General features: G+C 36.5%; 1 protein-coding gene across 1 annotated transcript; it reads left to right on the top strand.

The window, feature by feature from the left end:
- Positions 1-51: 51 nt before the first annotated feature.
- Positions 52-12501, top strand: LOC141900292 (bifunctional glutamate/proline--tRNA ligase-like). Its single transcript, XM_074787111.1, has 32 exons — positions 52-189; positions 1014-1098; positions 1214-1319; positions 1413-1569; positions 1684-1820; positions 1910-2134; positions 2236-2428; positions 2687-2858; positions 2943-3067; positions 3195-3303; positions 3388-3532; positions 3622-3732; positions 3833-3969; positions 4049-4103; positions 4187-4339; positions 4431-4634; positions 4763-4834; positions 7442-7534; positions 7622-7888; positions 7974-8120; positions 8244-8360; positions 8467-8724; positions 8820-8995; positions 9320-9581; positions 9671-9823; positions 10012-10113; positions 10250-10405; positions 10571-10765; positions 10854-11027; positions 11212-11372; positions 11595-11738; positions 12245-12501. Exons 1-32 carry the CDS (start codon positions 153-155, stop codon positions 12399-12401), a joined length of 4785 nt encoding a protein of 1594 aa, XP_074643212.1. The 5' UTR covers positions 52-152; the 3' UTR covers positions 12402-12501.
- Positions 12502-21036: the final 8535 nt, after the last annotated feature.

Raw genomic sequence — 21036 nt, 5'->3', positions numbered from 1 at the left:
GTCGGTTTTGGTCGGTGTTTAGTACTACCCGTTCTCAATACCTCGCGTCCACACACGGCCATCTCCAGTTAGACCGTCGGGTTACGTCAGTCATCCATTAATTTGCAGCATTCAGACTGATAGCTGTTAACCAACACAACAACGCTGTCAAAATGCAGCTGGTGATTAATCAGGGTTCACTACCAACAGGTAAATAATCAGTTGAGAGATTTCTAAAAGGTTTTAATCGTCGATTGATAAGGAAAAAGTGGTAAGACAAAATTGTACGTTGCTGATGTAATATTTTCATTGAACGAGTTCCCTCTACTGATCATAAATGATAGTTAATAGTTGTCAGGCGGTATTTGAATTAATTTTTTTTTTAAATTTTTCGATCGGTGAATATACAGATAAAAGCCTAACATAAGATCGTCTGTGATTCAGTTTCAAAAGAACGCACATTGCATTGATATTGGTTGTGCTACCAACTTTTCTACCAAATTGATATCATGTTATATCAATCAGTAATAAATACCTTCTAGAGTCATATTTTACATATTTTCCGGATATTTTGTTAAAAAAATTTTGACTTCAAATACGTAATCTCGGTTAGCAATAAAATTTCATTGAATTTGATTGATCGACGATCTCATCTCGGTAAAGTTAAAAGTTATTATTCTACAAAATCCGACAAAATATGTAAAATATGACTCCATAATTTACTCCATTATTTATTACTGATATAGTGTGATTTCAAGTGTTAAAATCGATAAGGAATAAATAAATATGTTATATTTCATGTCATCTCGGTAAAATACGTCATCTCAGTAATAAGGAGGACCGCTACCAAAGATATGTTTGTCATGCGATCCCATATTAAACCCGGACATTTGTGAACTAGAGAAATGGGCCAAAGACTGCAAAATGAATTTCGCCATTGGGTTTGATCTTATGTGACCTGAGTTAGGCTTAACTGGCCTACAGTATATTTTCATTGCTGTAATCCTATTTTCCATTCAAATTTTCTTTTTTAGCTGTTCTACTTGCTGTGGAACACTCAAAAACTAAGTTACAAATAACTGTCAGTCAAGGAAAGGCCAATAATTTACAAATTGATAGGTGAGGAAGCTCTAAAGATTTTTTAGACCTACGATAGGGCCTTCATATTGATTTTGGCAAACATAAAGCACTGTATATGGCCTTTCTTTATCTATTCTGTTCTATTTTATTTCAGTGATATCAACTTCAATAGTTCTAATGCTATTTTGCGGTATTTGGCCAGAGCGTCCAACAAAGAAGGGATCTGCCTTTATGGAGACACAGCTCTTCAAAGAACTGAGGTTAGTATTGAACAATTTCAAAACCAAAAGGTTACACCATACTGTTAATAGCTTTTTTCAGGTGAATAACATTTGAAATGTTTTTATATTTAGATTGACCATTGGGTTGACTTCAGCACTTCAAGGTTGAGCTGTGCAGCTGAATTTGCTGATGCTTTGCAGTTTCTTGATCATGTTTTGGGTCCAGTTACTTTTCTTGTCGGTCATAAAGTGACGATTGCGGATTTCGCCGTGTGGGGAGCGCTTCGAGGTAATGAATCAAGAATAAACTTATTATTATTGAATTCATCTAAAAAAAAGAATATTTTGTCCTGTGATCTGATGTTTCCTAGTGAAGAACGTTGTATTTCTAAATCGTTTTCAGGTAGCAGTCTGTGGCATGCGATGAAAGATAAATCAGCACCTCAGAATGTATCCCGATACTATGAATTTCTATCTGCTCAAACAGAGTTTCAGGAAGTAGCCAAAATGCTTCCTAAGGAAGCTAGCTGTGCACCGCCGGTAAATAGCATTGACGTCTAGGATTTTAATCTATGTAACTTCTATGAAAATGAAAATTTGAATTCAATTATTGAATCGTATCTTTATAGAAAGTATCTGAGAAAAAGGAAGATGTCGGAAAATTCATCGAGTTGCCCGGCGCTAAAATGGGTGAAGTAGTCGTACGTTTCCCTCCGGAAGCGAGTGGCTACTTGCATATCGGACACGCGAAAGCCGCCCTTCTCAATCAGTACTATCAGCTGGCTTTCAAAGGGAAATTAATAATGCGATTCGATGATACAAATCCGGCGAAAGAAAATGCGGAATTCGAAAAGGTCTGTTGAAAATTGCCGTTTTTAGTCACTGAAGTTGTGCGTATGTTGTTGTTTAAAGAGCTGTAGTGAAGGTTTTCATGGTCGCATCGTTTCCGTTGTAGGTGATTTTGGAAGATGTAGCGATGTTGGGTATTAAATACGATGTATTTTCTCACACGTCCGATCATTTCGATACGCTGTTAGATTTGTGCACGAAAATGATTAAAATGGGCAAAGCGTACGTCGACGACACAGCAGCTGAGCAAATGAAAATCGAACGTGAACAGAGGAAAGAGTCGCAAAATCGAAACCTAAGTTAGTTTTCTTTATTAGCTGAACGCTGGTGATTGTAATATAATGTTTGATTCCCATGGACTGATAAGTCATCGCATTACTGAAGTCTATTTTTGAATACCAATTTGTATTTCCAAACCAATTTACTTTTCATTTGGATAAGTCATCATCATAGTGATCACCCCAACTATGACGACTTAATGGGTTTGGCTGTATTATTTCGGGAATTATGGATATTATACCCACTCCGTTGTCATTGGATATTTTAACTGCCTGTAGGTGTAGAGAAGAACTTAGCGTTGTGGGAAGAAATGAAGAACGGAACTACTCATGGTCAGTTGTGCTGCGTGCGAGCTAAGATCGACATGCAATCTGACAACGGATGCATGCGAGATCCAACCATATATCGCTGTAAAGTGGAATCCCATGTACGAACTGGTATGAAATACAAGTGAGTAGATTTCATTTACTGCTTGATAGTTCATGGTTCATTGAATTGACTTCATTCTTCTGTACATTTTAATTCATATTTCAGGGCTTATCCTACTTATGATTTTGCTTGTCCGATAGTTGATAGTATTGAGAATGTGACTCACGCTTTGCGTACAACTGAGTATCTCGATCGTGATGATCAATACTATTGGTTCCTCGATGCTCTCAGTAAGTGAGAAATTTATTTCGTCCTAGGGTCAAGTCGTTCATATTGGATTGTTTATAGATTTCAGGCATTGGCATTATTTGCACTTTGCTGAGATTAAGGTTTTATGGTCGTTGTCTTGTATTTCAGAAATGCGTAAACCACATATCTGGTCATATAGTAGATTGAACTTGCAGAATACTGTTCTATCAAAACGAAAACTAACCTGGTTTGTCGACAACAAAATTGTGGATGGCTGGTATGTTAAACTTTATTTGATTTATATCTTATATTAGTAATACTAAGTAGTTGATCTCCAACTTACTAGAATGAATGATTTCAGGGATGACCCTCGTTTTCCGACTGTGCGCGGTGTCTTGAGAAGAGGCATGACGGTAGAAGGTTTGAAGCAGTTCATCGCTGCGCAAGGTTCATCAAAGTCAGTTGTGATGATGGGATGGGACAAGCTTTGGGCTTTTAATAAGAAGGTAGGCTTTGTAGAAAAGATAGGGTTGTGGCCTTTTCATATACCAAGATTATTATTCTCTATGTAAATGTTTGTCACTCATTATTTCAGGTAATTGATCCAATTGTACCTAGATATACAGCTGTGGTTAAGGAAAACAATGTACCTGTATACGTCAATGCAGCTAAAGAAGAGAAGACTTCGACTGCAAAGCACCCAAAGGTAAGTCCATGACATGAAAAACATGTTTTTTTTTATTGACCCAGGTACTTGGAAGAATTTTTGAAAATTCAATTCAAAAGCTTATTTCTGTCAAATTTAGAATGAGAGTGTTGGTCAGAAAGATGTTTGGCACAGTCCCGAGTTAGTTATCGATGCAGCGGATGCAGCCGTATTGAGTGAAGGTGAATCTGTAACTTTCGTCAACTGGGGAAATCTGATGATTAAATCCATCAAAAAGTAAGTTACCAAAGTGCTGTGGTATTGATCGTCAAAATAATGTGTTCCATATCATTGTTCACTGCCATTTCATTTTCAGAGATGACACTGGAAAAGTAACTTCAATCAATGCTGATCTTAACCTCGAAAATAAAGTAAGACAATCTTAAATATTTTCCTGATTAATGAGTTCAACAGTCATTACACTCAAATTGTCTTTCCCAATTTCTGTATTTAGGATTATAAAAAGACAACGAAATTGTCATGGCTCGCCAAGACGGACAAAGCCCCATTTGTGCCTACTTTATGTATCTATTACGATAACATCATCTCGAAAAGCATCCTCGGAAAAGAGGAAGACTTCAAAGACTACGTGAACAAAGATTCAAAGGTGAATTATTTAAGATACTGGGTACATGTACTTTGTAACCATATGAAATCATTTGAATTTGATGTATTAATATTGATTTTTCTTTTCGCAGCATGAAGTTCTAATGCATGGAGAGCCATGTTTGGCATCTTTGAAGAAAGGCGACATCATACAATTGCTACGTAAAGGCTATTTCATCTGTGACCAGGCGTACGTGCCACCGAGCCGTCATAGTTGTCGTCCGGTTATGTGTGTGCTGTTGAATATACCCGATGGTAGTCAAAAAGACAACAAACAGGAACTCAGTGCTAAAGAGGTGAGATTTGTAGAGTTTTTAGCTAAAGGACACCCCACGAAGTGTCGTCATCTCTTACAATGTGCTGTGGGTATCTATTTCTCAGAATGCCGATTGTTGATCTCGTATTTGATTTTTGTCTATTTCAGAAAGTGCAAACGAAGAAAGGCAAAGCTGCTGAAAAAAGTCCGCAAGAAGAGCAACCTCCGACTATGACTGTGGTAGGAACATATACATTATTTTTAGCAAATTATGTTTGTTAGGTATTGCAATTTCTTCTAGTCTCTTTCGCAATATACTGGGTCATAAACTTATACATGATATACCGTAACTTGACTCAAATGGCAATTTATATTAATTTTCCATATTTTGATATGATACCTGTCATTCTATGTAGAAAAGAATGAATGGAAATCACCATTTTAGTACCGATAATTGAGTTGTATCAGCTGGAATCTATTTTCTCAGTATTGGTTGTTGTATGGCATTCACTGAATAATTTTGCTCAGCTGTTAAGTTTTACTTAGGAAATCCAGCTGACTACTTACTAAGTTGATTATAGCTTTTTATTTCATGGCAAGTTACAAGATGATATATCTATATATTTTACAAATTATTAGATTTATTAGACAGGTTTCGGTTGGTCTTTACCGATTCTGGAATTCTCTTCTGGCATGTTTGTTTTTACTAGAATATGCACACCCTATTCGGGAATTGCAAAGTCTGTAAACCTGATAGAAGGGCGGTAGAGTGTTTGAGAGTTCATATGGAATTGCTTGCTATTCCTAAACTGGAATGTGTTCAATTGAAACCTGCCTTATTCAGGGTGGCCACTTAACTGGAAATCAGGCAAAATTCGGGGGATTTTCATTTCTTTAAAATAGTCGGGGAATTTTGTACAACTACTATATTTGAGAGTGGTTTCTACTCTTTTCTACGAGCTCAACCCAAAAATAACCAAATACTCTCAAAATCAGAATAATTTCTTGTGGTATTCAATTAAGATTTTTGATGTAAAAAAATGCTCTCATTTTTTCATGAAAACTGTAATAAGAGATATCAGGTAGTCTGGTACCGGCATGTGAAATTGTTGCTCTATGTTATTACTTGATTTTGAGATATATTGCAATTATCGGGAATGTCTCATGATTTAATGCCTCAAATGTTAGTTTATTCTACTCTATCGGTCACCCATCAATGTGCAGTAATTATTTTCAACAATGGACAAAATCAACATTTGGTTCAACTACCACTATCTTCTTGTAATCGAAAAAAAATATCTTCTTAGGTATTCATTCATTCATACAAATGTCTAAAACAGCAGATAAATGTTTAAAACTTAGGCTTTCAAATAATTCAAAATCTAGGATCTGTTTGTTTAGTGGATATCGTGTTTCATTCAGTGAACTGCATCTGTTAGTAAAAAATAAATGAACACATGTGAATTGCTGCGATCAATAGAGATCACGTGGTCTCTATACCACGTAGCACATGTCGTGCCTATCTATGTCAGCGTCGGTGTTCTGGCTGGGACATGTATTGTAGTAAGTTATTTACATGTACATAAATTATCACATTTCTGACTGATGTGTTCAAAATGTGGCATTTGTCTCGATAGAACTAGAAATTTATGATGTACCCTATTACTAAGAGGAAGTTCATGAAATATATAGAGATCTTTTATATCATCGTAGGCCTATATCTAATAACTACATGCTTATGCTGGTATAATATAGTATAGTATAGTATATAATGTATATATATATATTTAGGATGAGAGACCTGTTGATGTAAACAATCATTTTGAATGAGTGTTTTATCTATCAGAATACTATTACTCGTTGAGACATATTCTCTCTTATATTGTGCTATATATTGAATAGGACATAGTTGCTTCTTGAATATAGGACATCTAGATCCTATACATGCTATGAGAATGTATTAACAAGAAAATTAACTAAAGGCAGACTACATTTTTGTGCTTCTCACTAAATATTCAATTTATTTGACCATTACTTGATTGAATTTCAGTCCAATTTACACGTACTCGTTATTGCCTACTTATGGAAGGTCGGGGAGTGGGTTTCGAATACAAAAATTTGTAATGATCATTTACTTTAAGCATTTTGCTAGGAGTGATGAAAAAACTAATACACAAAAACCAGTAGCAGACCCTAGTAAAAAAGTAAAATAGTAGGCTAAAGTCTTAGAGGAAATATAAGTGCAGCAATATAAAAGAGGTCTATTTCGCTGTGGACTGATTGTCTCGTCTGGTCTTGATTCAATCTATTCTATTGATTCCTTCGTAGAATGAACTCGTGATACCCCCGCATAAGTTATTTGTAGTAACAGCTTGCCTCCAACACTAGTTTGTTACATGACGGGTTTCGTATTCATTAAACTATGATAGCATCGCAATAAATCGGGAATAATATTACAAAAGAGTGGACAAAATAAGTGTATATTAGTTGTGTGATATCATGCACGCATCTACTTCGTAGGAGTAACTTATATCTTCAAAAGTTTCACCAACTGAAGCCTATTTGCTAATCCTAGCACTGCATATGTTGAGATTGTCCTGATTAGGATACGAACTTCGTATTATGAACATTGAGTTTTCTTTTAATTCGGACTTATTTCTTTTGAATTTGATACCGTCATTAAGAATATATGTAATTTTTATGGAGATAAGATTGACAAAAAATACGCATGGGTTGATATTGCCAGCTTACAAAATTGTGATAACGGTTGGGGCGTATGAATTATGTTCTATCAATTTGCTCATTATTTCAAATATATCCTTTCAAAAATCATTGGTACCTTTTCAGTGTGAAGACTCAGCTGAGGCTATTGCCTTGAAATCACAGATAGATAGCCAAGGATTAGTTGTACGCGATCTAAAAACAGCCGGCAGTGACAAGGTACCTTTATGTTTGATAATTTTCTTGAGATATTTTCTGCATTTTGATGCGTGTATATTCTCTAACAATGTTAATGACACTTTCTAGGGATCAATAGATACAGCTGTTAAGTTGCTACTCAAGTTGAAAGCGGATTATAAGAATTTAACTGGTATCGACCTATCAGGTGGTGGTAAAGGTAAAGCGAAGAAAGACAAAAAAGAGCAACAGCCACCCACGAAAGCAAAAGAAGCCAAGCCAGAACCAAAATTGACTGGAGTGAGCGAAGACTCAAAAGAGGCTGTCGAACTAAAAACTCAGATCGATAATCAGGGTTTGAAAGTACGAGACCTTAAAACCAGTGGTGCATCAAAGGTACGTTTTTACACTTGTCTGATTTAAACCCCAATTGAAATTGAATAGATTTGAGAAAAACCTACCTTCAAATTTAACTCAATAGGCTGATGTTGAAAAGGAGGTCCAAAAATTGTTAAAACTTAAAGCTGATTACAAAAACTTGACTGGTGTCGACCTTGCTGGTGGTTCTAGTAAGAAGGGAAAGAAAGAAAACAAGAAAGAACAACCTAAACCAGCTGAAGTAAAAGGGGTGTGTACTGATACTTGTGGAAGGATGAGAACCTCTCTATTCTCACTGTAGACAGAAATAATGTATTCAGATATCAGAATTCTTGAGAAAGCTTTTTGAACGACAGAAATTCTTAATTTCTAGGAGTCAAAGTCATCATCTGGAGCTGGTCAAGAAACTAAAGAAGCGCTTGAGCTAAAAACTAAAATCGATTCACAAGGAACTAAAGTGAGGGAATTAAAAAGCGGTGGAGCTGCTAAGGTTAGAATGTTTCCAATCCCAGTATGATTTTGAATTCGTTGTTTCCTGTGTATCATCCACCTCATCTGGATTTTATGATGAAGAAAATATTCTTTGTTTTATAAAGGCTGACGTCGACAAAGAGGTACAAGTACTTTTGAAGCTGAAAGCTGATTATAAAAAATTAACTGGGGAAGACCTTACGGCGAGTAGTGGTAGTAAGAAAGGAAAGAAGGACAAAAAACCTGAAAAAGAACCATCTCCTGAAAAGTCTGCAAGGATGGGTTCAGTAGCTGAAGATTCGAAACAGGCAACTGATTTAAAAAATAAGATTGACGCGCAAGGAAATAAAGTGCGTGAATTGAAAACTGGTGGAGGAGCGAAGGTAAGCGAACCAAGACTAGATTATTACTTCAGAACATTGTTTATCATCTGTCTATGATCATCACTGATCATCACTGTTTTCCATTTTCTTACTAGGAGGAGGTTGATGCAGCAGTTGCTCAATTGCTCGCATTGAAAACTGAATACAAGACATTGACGGGCGTTGATTTGGCAGGAGGGGCTAGAAAACCGAAGGTGAAGAAAGAAGAGAAACCTAAAGCTAAACCAGCTGCTAAAGAATCTGCAAATAAAGATATCAAACATGTTACGAGGTATTGTCGCGTCCAACATTAAGAGTTCCAAAATCGAAATGCCATGACAATTAAACTGATACATCTTTATTCTAATGATTATTTGTACTGTTAAACAAAAAACTGAAATGTAACAAAATTGAAAAAATATGCTTGGATTAATCTAGCTGAAATAGGCTGATATTCTACCTGATCATACTGATACTCTAACTGACGTATAATATATATTTGCCTACTACATAAAATTAACCAAATATGATTTAAGTTATTTCAACTTTCCTAACTATCAGTAACTAACGAAGCAGTTTAACATAATGTATTAATTACTTGATTTTGCAATGCCAGACTGGGGCTTGAAGCAACGAAAGAAGAAGATTTAGCTCAGTGGTATTCACAAGTGATCACTAAATCTGAAATGATCGAATATTATGATGTCAGTGGTTGCTATATCTTGCGACCATGGGCGTATAGTATCTGGGAGGTGATTAAGGAGTACTTCGATCGTGGAATCAAGAAACTCGGTGTAGAAAATTGCTATTTCCCGATGTTCGTGTCACACCACGCTCTGGAAAAGGAAAAGACGCATATAGAAGATTTTGCACCCGAGGTAATTAATCCATGTGTCTTGTGATTACATTTTTTTTTAATTTCTATTTTGCCTAACTGGTCTTAATCTGGGGCTATTCTTTCAATTAGGTTGCTTGGGTTACAAAGTCGGGAGATAGTGAATTAGCTGAGCCGATTGCTATTCGTCCAACCAGCGAAACTGTCATGTATCCCTCCTATGCCAAATGGATCAAATCGCACAGAGATTTGCCATTACGCCTGAACCAATGGTGTAATGTTGTGGTAAGTTTGGGTATATGCAGATGTGTAATTGATGTATCATTCCTGATTCCTGTAGAAAGTCCTTGGCCACTGTTCTCCAATAATGATGGGATGAATATTCTAATAAGAAAACTTTTCATACAAGGTACTGGGGTGTGGATGAGCTGAAAGCTATATCCAAGGCATGGTATATAATTTTCATATTTCAGCGATGGGAATTCAAGCACCCTCAACCATTCTTGCGGACACGAGAATTTCTCTGGCAAGAGGGCCACACCGCATTTAGCAAGAAAGAGGAAGCAGTTGAAGAGGTACATACATGTAGTTTATACACTGCATTGCTTTGGAATTACTTATCACTTACAGTATCAATTCAAAAATTCAATGAGACATAAAACAAGTTAGCTTAATGTTCATATATTCAATTGATTTTATTATTTGTTATAGGTGTATGCTATATTAGAACTGTATGCTCAAGTCTACGAGTATTTGATGGCTATTCCAGTCGTGCGAGGTAGGAAGACTGAGAAGGAAAAGTTTGCTGGTGGTGATTTCACGACAACTGTTGAGGCATATATTGCTGCTAGCGGCCGAGCAATTCAGGTATTGGTAGCATGATTCTAGAAGCTGATAAGGAACAAGATAAAATTAGGAAAAAAATCACCAGGGTGGGAAGGGCTTTCGGGCCATGTTTGTTGAGTGTTCATTTCCTCCTATTTTTAATGCAACTTGTATAGCAAGCGTCAATTTGTTGAATTCTCATTTAAGGGTGCCACATCTCATCATTTGGGGCAGAACTTCTCAAAAATGTTTGAAATCATGTTTGAGGACCCGGAAACACAAGAGAAGAAGTACGTGTTCCAGAACTCATGGGGAATAACCACTCGAACTATCGGCGTTCTCTGTATGGTGCATGGTGACAATAGCGGATTGATACTCCCACCACGTGTTGCGTGTTACCAGGTAAATTACGATGTTCTGTTCGAAGGAAAACATCTCCGTTTAAGCCCTATCTGTGCATAGTCATTTAGCCATCACTCTTGATTGTTAGGTAGTGCTAGTGCCATGCGGAGTGACCGCATCATCTACTGAAGAAGACAAGAATAAACTGCAGAAGAAATGCGAGGAACTTTGTGATAAGTTCTCGAATGCAGGAATCCGCGCTCGTGGTGATTACAGGGATAACTACAGTCCAGGATGGAAATTCAATCATTGGGAACTGAAGGTATTTTGATATAGATCGTACATGTATAAGATTTCATGATATTGCGTTTGAGATTGTATCATATTCTTGATGTTATTTCAACAAGTATAAATAGATGTCCCCATTAACAGAAATTTCATTGAAAATTAGATCGCAGTTGAAACCGATTTGATGAAGATCTTCTTCACGTCCACTTTGTTTTCAGGGTGTTCCCATTCGTGTCGAAGTTGGCCCGAGAGATATGAAACAAAATCAGTTCGTGGCAGTACGCCGGGACACTGGAGAAAAACTGACTATCAAAGAAGAGATTGGTGCTGATGAGTTATTGAAACTACTGGATACAATTCAAAATAGTTTATATGCGAAGTAAGTGAATCATTATTGCCATTTGTTTGTTGTTCTGTGCAAGGATTCGAATCTCACTCAAAACACTGCGACACCCATCACACTGGATTGGATGTTGTATCTAATTGGGTTTGCTCATATTGGTGTGGATGTTCACCCAGTCCAGATCGAAGAGTATTACTGATAATTATCTGCGTTAAACACACGTTTTATGATTAGTCTTTTATTGAAATTTACTTGCAGCGCTTTGAAACAACGGGATGAATTCCTGACAGTGGCGCATACATGGGACGAGTTCTGTACTGCGCTGGATCAGAAGAAACTAATACAAGCTCCGTTCTGCGGTGGTTGTAAATGTGAAGACACAATCAAGAAGGACAGCGCTAGGTATGTTAAAGTTAAAGCTGGTGTATGAAACTGGTCTCAATATCTACCAGTCAACCTTTCATAAGTCCCCTCGTCGTGAAATCATGTAGGTTGCTCGAATTTTCAACTCCCAATGATGTTCACTTCATATAACCTTTAGAAGTCACTACCGTAATTCATAAGACGCGTAAATCGTAAGTCGCATAATAACGATGGGTCCTAATTGCCTTTCATCAATTAAATTCCGTTGTGTCAGTCGCACTTGAGATAGTTATGATGTCTATTTGTTTACCTTTGGAAAAATGGCTGTTTCTGCCGTAATTAGACAAATTTGGCCCCTGATATCCACAACGCATTTATCTAAGAAGATTTAATAAAGATATGACGTAGACAGAAGTTGTGGTATGCGTAAGTCCCAAAAATAATCATTCAGTCCTAAGTATGCGACTTATGTAAGGTTGACTATAATGAATATTCTGGAAAAAGTTTCGCTTATCTCATTTGTGTATGTGCCATATACATTTCAGGGATGTTGTGGTTGAAGAAGGTGCACCATCTATGGGTGCGAAATCGCTATGCATCCCGTTCAAACAACCCGCTGATTTAGACGAAGGCACGATCTGCGTGCATCCAAAATGTAATGAGAAAGCTCAGTTCTATTGTATGTTCGGCCGTAGCTATTAAATATCTGATCAGAATTAAAAACTGTGGTTATTTGATGAACTTCTGGCAATTATTGTGATTTCTGGTGAAAATAAAACTGTTTAACAGAACTGTTAAACAGAATGATCTAATTATATGATTGTTTGTTATGTACCTGCATTTCAAATGATGTGACTGACTGTCTAGTTATTGAATGGATTTGAGTTTCCTAGACCCACTTAAACATGGCACCACAGTGGTTTTTTGAATGACTGGATTTGGACTTGTCATCGAGAATCGACAGTGAATGCGACTGCATTACGCCTCATCTCGCTGAGCTACTGAAGCGTATAAACAAATTCCCTACACCGCTGCCACCTATCGTAATTTGTGAAACATTCGTCTGTTGAAGCGTGGACTCAAAAAAAAACGGGTTGAAGACGTACTTTTCTCAGGATTAAAATTCCGACCTAGCGTATAAACTATATACTATGCTAATTCATACATAGTCTAGCATCGATTCAATTCGTTCACGACCTATCGACGAAAAATTCTGCTGCAACAATCCATGGGAAAACTGACTACCAAAGTTATCTCACGTTAGTGAGTTACGTGAATACAAATGAAAACTTCTAAGAAAATGATGCATTTTACAATTATTTACATTTCTACTCGTGAACGAAAAATTATGCGTATATCATCGGTTGATCACATTGCCATCTTCCAGGAGACTAGAGGACTGACGTGGGACTGACGCTGAATGTAGTCAGAAACTTTCGACATCCCCGCCACAATCTTTGCACAAAATTTGTGATTATGTGAATTACTATATTATATGATTATGTGAATATGTCTTTATAGATGATAGATTAACTTCTATGTATATAAGCGTCAATGTGGGCGGCAAATGATTCTTTTGGGATTTCCTGATAAATGGACGGAGTTTTAAAACGTTTCGTTTACTTTATCTGCATACAATCTCATAGGAAACAATAATAAAGCGCTGGCTGTCACGTTCGATAATGCGTTCATTTTGGGACGAGACTAAATAAATCATACGTTCATCAGCAGTCGGCATGCGTCCCAGAAAATGTACAAGAAAACCGCCATCCCAGATAAAAAAAAAACATTCTCCAATACGAATCGAATAATACACGATCCTTTTATTTCATATGTACTAATTTAAAGCAGGGAAAATACGTGACCGAATAATACGCAACTTTTCACAGGTTTTTACAATTCCACCTCGTCTCTCTCAACCCCTAATTTTCTGCCCTCATTACCCCTGGGATAGCCGCCTGTTTTTGCAGACAATTAGGTGATTACCATCCTTGACCGAATAGTCTGTGGGATAAGAGTCGATGGTTAGACGTTTTTCCCAGAATTCCCTCTCATAGGGTGATGGATACGCGAAGTGGCCGACTTTTGACTCATGCATTTGACTGATTATATCATTCTGCAACTTTCTAGTGACTCAGAATTTGTTGTTTTTGTCTGTTTTTTTTGCTCTTTCATTTTTTTATTGTGTGCTGTCGCAGTCGGTGGCCTACTCACAATTACGGTACTCACACCCTCAGTCTATCGACAGACCTACGTAAGTTATCCTAATGAAACTGATCACCAAGACTTTGAAAGGTCTTTCAGGACTCAAGGCATTCTTATTTGAAAAAGAATGACATTTCTTTTAACCTTAACCCACAAATCCATAAAAACGGACAGGGCCTACTCTTTACCTCCGCCATGAAATGGTGATTGGGAGAGGGGGTCACAGGCAGCAGACCATCTGCAAGGTGAACTGAGCTGAATTTCTTCTAGCTAACTGGATAAGTATGATTTTAGGATGAGTTTGTCCGTTTATTTGAATGTAATTTTCCGATACATTCCCATATCGGTGGATCCTTACCTGATCACTTGACTGTCAACGCAGCTACTATTCATTATTCATTTGAGGCAACGCCAAACCATCGCCGGTCACGTAGAGCCAACCAGACAACACAACAAGTGCGGATACTCCGACGTAAGAAAAGGATAAGTTAAGAATTCTGATATTCTGTCGTTAGTTGTGGGAGTATCGCTAACCGGACTTCCCGTCGCCGTCCATTAATCTTCAGCCTCACTCCCTTCGACTCCATTATACGATAGTGTGCTTAACAAAAATAAAAGCCTAATAACTCGGGGAGGGAGTTAGCCCGGCAAATCTTAGTGATGCAATCAGATTAATATAATAACTATCCATATAGTGGATGAAATGTCGGTTAAAACCACGGGATAAGCCATAGATTTTTCCGCCAGCTCCGAATCGTACGTAGTTTTTTTTTCGTGACATCCGGGCCAAGCTTACAATGTACGTAGATGATAAATCCCGGCTAATCTAATCGTATTGAAGGATGTTTAGTGATGTAACCAGGTGAAACATTCTTCTTCATCATCCTTGATAAATTTAATAGACCGTCTAGTCTTTTGACGGATTGCACCAAGGACGAGAAAATCGTAGGCTATTATAAAAGTAAAATCATTCGGTTTTTTTCTGGTTTTTTTCTGGCCTGGTTTTCTAGGGTTTAGGATCAAAACCTTTAAGCAATGATAAGTTATCACATCATGTTTGAAATGATCTAATCCAAATACCAAAAAATTATAGCTTCAACAGGGCCGTAACTACCCCCAGAAATTTTGGAAAAGTGCCCTTTTTGCAAATATTATTGTTAAACCCTATAGAACTGCACTTTTTCTGGTTTCTCTGCCCCCCCCCCTAAAATTCAAATGTTAGGTAATGTTTATGTTTATGTCTGTTTAATTAATTGCTTTATGCAAACCCATACATTGGGATAATCTCGGGCTGCACGATGTATATACTGGAACTCGAGTCACTTTAGGTTTGATTTCTTTTTTTCAATTTATTTTCCATAATGAACCCCCGTTTCCCTGTTTGACTCGGTTTAGACTGGATTATAGAACAATTGTACTTCGGTAACTTGATATTTTACCGCATGTCCATTGAGACATATCGCTTCCGATGGCAATTACGTTGTCGTCACGGAATCGTGTAATCACTAATTTGTTTACGCCGAAGGTTGGACGTATACTGCGTGATTCGCATCTCATGTACGTTACGTCTGCAATAGGATGCCTAATATCGTAGACTATAGAAAGGACATGCTTATATATTATATATCTCATACGAATACAGTTAACCCCATTGGATTTATATGACATATCTCGACAAACCGAATCATGATTTAGATCGACAATCTATTCTATATACAACCCGTACACTGAATAACTTTTTCGAATCTTCTTCACCATTCGTAAGATCGTGTGTGTGGTTAACAAACATTTATATTTAATAAACAAAAGTGGTTTGTAGATTCAATTCATATCAAGAAACCGATATTAATCTCAGTATTCAGAGTTAATAAAAAAAAACTATTTTGGTTTCTCTATTGATTGAATTTAGTCAAAACTGTCAAGAAAATAAATGATTCAATCATCAACTGTCGGTTTTTACATATAAGTATGTACTTCATATATCTTATACACCCCATTCTTGGATTCATCTTTTAATAAACAACCCTCAATTCAACACGGCGCTCTTTTATCGAGTTTCTTTCGTAAAAAGTTCCTCGATGAAAAATCAATGTATATCATCGCTATCTGGGCCGTTAACACATACATGTCTTCTTATGTTGCACGAGGCACTTACAAAGTTGAGGTTGTATATATATTATTCTTTTTGAAATCTTTTATCAAGTACTAAATGTCAAGCACTCGTTAACGGCAATGTCAAAAGCTTATAAAATGCACAGGTATTCGTGTCTTTTTTATGGTTTGCGGTTATCAGTATTTTTCTTTCCACATGAATGTTAAGGTGACAAGAAAACTAACCGCGACTGCGATGCATTGGCTACCTCAGATATCGGCGTATTCATGAATCGACAATTTAGTTGAATTGAATTGTCGACGATTGAAAATAGAGAGCGGCAACCAGTCTCGCCCCAATATCAATGACGTAGAGTACATCCACTCACAATTCATTATCAAAACAACCTGAAAATGCATGAAATAGAAAACAGGAGTCATGCAAATTTACTAAGAAATAAATAGACACCAATCTATATACGCAATTGTAATTGCTATTTTCAAACGCCAGTATTGATGACGTAGTGCACACCGGCTCTCCTTTTATTAACGCATTTAGATACATAGTAATTAGCAATACATATTTTGTCACGGTTTTTGCGGCTTAAAAATGTGAATCCTTTACCCGAGGTAAAATATATCTATATATGCAGAGGCGAAAAAGTTCAACACAAGGGTTGTTTAATTGGAGAGTATGGATCAAAGGTTGTCTGTTGTCAGGTGATTCTTTGATTTGATTGATGATTAAATGCCTTGTGATTTCGCTCCTCAAGATTATGACGAGGTCATAATAATTCTCGCTATGCTAACCAAAGAATTATAGCAATCGTGAAATTTTCCAGAAAATGTTGCATTTCTATGATTATTTTTCAAGGCGATAATTTTCGAAACCAGTTTATATCATCGTATATATTTTGTGTCCATTAATTCCAAAACGAATTTCCTATGATTCTGTAATAACGAGCAATATGCCACTTATTCCTTTTTTCTGAAAAAAAAACATAGGATACCAATATCCAATTGATAAGGAGTTAAAGTTTTTAAGCTCTACGAGAGACGCAAGTTGACTTTCAAGGACTAGCCGCCTCGCTAACAACTCTTTTGATGCTCCGATGGTTGTCCTATTTGTAATCCATACCGTCACCATAATGAATTATGGTTTACAGATAATCCAAACGGATCAACTATGTTACCACTCACTTATGACCAATATTAGATTATGAAAAATGGGAGGTCACGAACAGATTGACGACAAGGGGAATTGTTACATATGCAGTTGAACTAGATACTAGAATAATTAGCCTCTATATTTTGATATCCGTTACAGCATAACCGAGCTGAAAATTATAGATCACAGAATGCCTTATACGTGAAAAGCAACTTCATGTCTCTAATAAAATCAGAAAGGGTTTGTGCGCATCATTTTAGCCAACAAGGCGCCAAGGGCATGTTGTCGTTTCGCTGATTTCTGGAATCCAGTTTGCTTACGCAATAACAGGAAGTTGAAGAAGTCACACGGTAAACGTATTGACTTGACGATGTTAATTTAGGTTTGATTCGTACAGTTGTTGCGGTCGATAGACAGATATTTGAGCATTCAATCTAAATAATTGACTTATGCCCCGATCCACTGCTGATGGTCCGTGTTTGAGACGTACCATTAACTGAGAGAATACAATTTTAATCGGAATAGATTGAGCAGTCGTCTAGAGGGGAGAATCGTGATATGAAACGATTAGTATATTATGGAACAAACAGACTGCGTGGGAGGAAAAGTAATTTACGTACCAGCTTACGCGCAAACAAGATCAACAACAATATTGTCGTCTAGGGTATTTTTATATTTCTGATTGATGTTTTCCGGCAGACAGAAATGTGATAGAGCGTTATTAAATTACTACTCATGACAAAAATTCCAACTTCCTTTAGCTATTTTCATCAATGGTTTTAGTTTAGAAAGAGATGTTCAAAATTGAATTCAGTTTAACCAATCATTACGAACACGACGACGCGTAATTCTTCATCTCGTATTTACGTATATATTTCTGTGATTTAAAGCCTAATCTTACTCGCGTTATATATCATTCATTCTCTGCTGTCTTTGTTCTTGTTAACTAAACAATTCAGTTTAACCAAAAACGCGTAGCTGTTTTTCCTTGTTTCAGTTAACTTGTACAGGGCAGAAATTATTGTCATTACGCTTCCCTGACTACATGTCTAATGGTAATGGTCAACGGCAATTGTCGGTTTTTAATTTCGATGTTTACGTCGCGTTTCTCTGAACGAAATGACTTTCGTCATAGAGCCGCGTGCACGGAAGATAAAAAACAAGTTCAGACAACTTCTTAGCTAAATATAGATGGAATTTGCAAACCAAGATCGTAAAGATGACGTCCAATCGGCCGTAATCGGAACGAACTCACAAATTGGCGTTTTAGCGACTCAACGTCCCATTACACTGAAACTTAAAACAGTACGATATCTGAAAATCCGTAATTCATGTAAAATCCAATTACATTGAAAAGATATCGATCTACACTAGATAAGTTGGTGTTGAATTATGGATTTTTAATATATTACACCTAAACGGAGGAAATTTTTTTAGGTTCAATGGTAACGTTTACACTTTACTAAGTTGCGCCTCAGTAGATGATGGGTTAATAGGGAAACAGTTGTTCGAGTACAGTAGTTCTCCATCCATCTATCCAGAATTCGGATCCAGATCATTGCAGACTGTATTACCCAACTAAATATATGTACAAACGATGAGTCACCACTTAGTACAGGTGTTAGATATAGGTGAAATGGAATGATAAGTACGTGTTGTGTTACTAAACCACTTTGCTTCAAGTTTCGATATCAATCTTTCCACTTCTTAAACAAATCTTTCTGTTCGTAAATGCATACGTAATTTAGCTGTGAATGTCCGGTGTGTTATATCTACACGTAGAGGACGAGCAGGATAGCTGGAGTGAAAATGACAATATGGCAGCTGCTCCTGAATCGACGGCGTTTGCGTCACTGCAGCACTTTTACAAATAGTTTGCGTTGGCAGAAACATTAACGCGTCCCATTCCATAATTAAACCGATAACACTTGCATTGACCGACACCATTACTCGGGCTTCATTCATCCGTTTATTATCCCGAGACACATCATAGCTATAGCATGTATAAGCCTTGATAACTCCACTCCATCACTGACGTGCGTCATATCCGACTGGCAGTCATGACGAGTAAACAAATAAATATAACATTATGTACGAAATGGAATTACTTGGTTTCGAGTTTATAATTGGTTTTCGAGAAATATCGTTCGAACACTGAACATTCATACATCCGTAATTTCACTTCACCCATGATTTTCCAAACTTATATTCAACCCAGTTGCATACAAATATAATATAATTTTTCCGGGAGATGAGTCCGTAATTGGTCGACTATTTTGTTGCGAACTGCGAGATTTCGAATGCTTAAAATTCACCGAGTTTATGAAGCTCGATCAGGGATTGGTTGTAACATGCCTCGCTCTCGTATGTGAATGCCGATTGACTCCAATTCTCCGAAATGAGATTCGTTACCCTGTTATTCGTCCGACTGTTCGAAGTATTTCCATTTTTTTCACAAACACATATATCATTTATGCACAGGACGCAGAATTCAACGAATATTCATACATGTTTTCTTTTTTCATTTTTGTATGTAGTCCGTATGTAATGAAAGCACATACACGTCGTTCCAATCGTATGTTTCATCCAGGTTCATGGAAATCAGGGAATTAAGATCATTACTCGGGGTTGCATGGCCAAGATTTAGAATGGTAAAATAACATAGATAATACTTTTTATATACTTATATCGTTTTTGAAATTGAGAATGCGCGCTTTGAGAAAACGTGAACTTTTTGTGAAACTCGTCATATGTTATTACTATTCGTTCGTGGAGGCCTACACATCAGAAATACAAATAACTATCATATTATTCAATGATACATTTTTTTATTAAAAATAAATCAATATAATATAAGAATCCACTATGTACTAATTCAAAAATCAAAGGAAAATCCACAAACCCCCAATATCAAACCGCTGAATATCATCAGGACGATGAAGCAGAACGTCGAATCGTTATGGATTAGTGTATATTTCATTTTCATGTTTGAATTTGTATATAGTGGACTTTATATTTGCGTTTCATCACGTATTCATTGTGTTTACTGAACTATATAAATTGATATGTCTCAGTGAATTGACTTCGTCTGAATGAATGAACATTTATTTCATCATCAACGCATCCATAAATTCATAAATGAATAAAACAAATCAATTCAACAACTATTCGCCTTAAACTGTTCACCTAATACGACGTGACTAAAAAATTCAAATGCGTTTTGAATTTCGGGTTTATTTTTCAGATAAACAGCACAGGACCCACGATATCTGGACCGAGTCAGATTTCTACAAATGTACCACATATACACAAACAACCAAAAATGGACATACATATTACTGGGCATTGAATGAAAATCTAATAACAATGAATAAATGATAGGATTATCTTATGATATAACGTAAAAGATTTTTGTAAAGAGATTTTTTTTGCTATAAAATGAAGATTATTAATAAATAAGTTAGCGAATACATCATAGAAGGATGTGTTGAAACAGGTGAATACATGTGATTTAAGGGTCGACGAAGCAAGCTAAATAAAATGTATAAAAATAAAAATATCAGCCATTTCTCTAGTAAGAAAATGATTAGATTCTAAAGAAAAGTTCAAACTATTTCTTAAGATGTATTTGATATTGAAAAGCCATTTTTCATATTAACTAAGCTATATGTTGGCAATTTGATAAAGCCTCATTTTCATACTTTCATTTCATGAGTCATACAAGTTTGATTTCCAAAGTTAATAGTACCCCATACTGAAGGTGTCGGACACGGTTCCTAACTACAGAAATTCAGTTACCTATACCCATTCAACATGAGGTTTTGCCACAGAACCGTTGCTGTTAAATGCTTTTCTGGTTGTTTATGAAAACAA

This window comes from Tubulanus polymorphus, chromosome 1 (assembly GCF_964204645.1).
Source record: "Tubulanus polymorphus chromosome 1, tnTubPoly1.2, whole genome shotgun sequence".
NCBI lineage: Eukaryota > Metazoa > Nemertea > Palaeonemertea > Tubulaniformes > Tubulanidae > Tubulanus > Tubulanus polymorphus.
The sequence above is the reverse complement of the archived record's forward strand: the minus strand, read 5'-3'. Positions and strand labels throughout refer to the sequence as shown.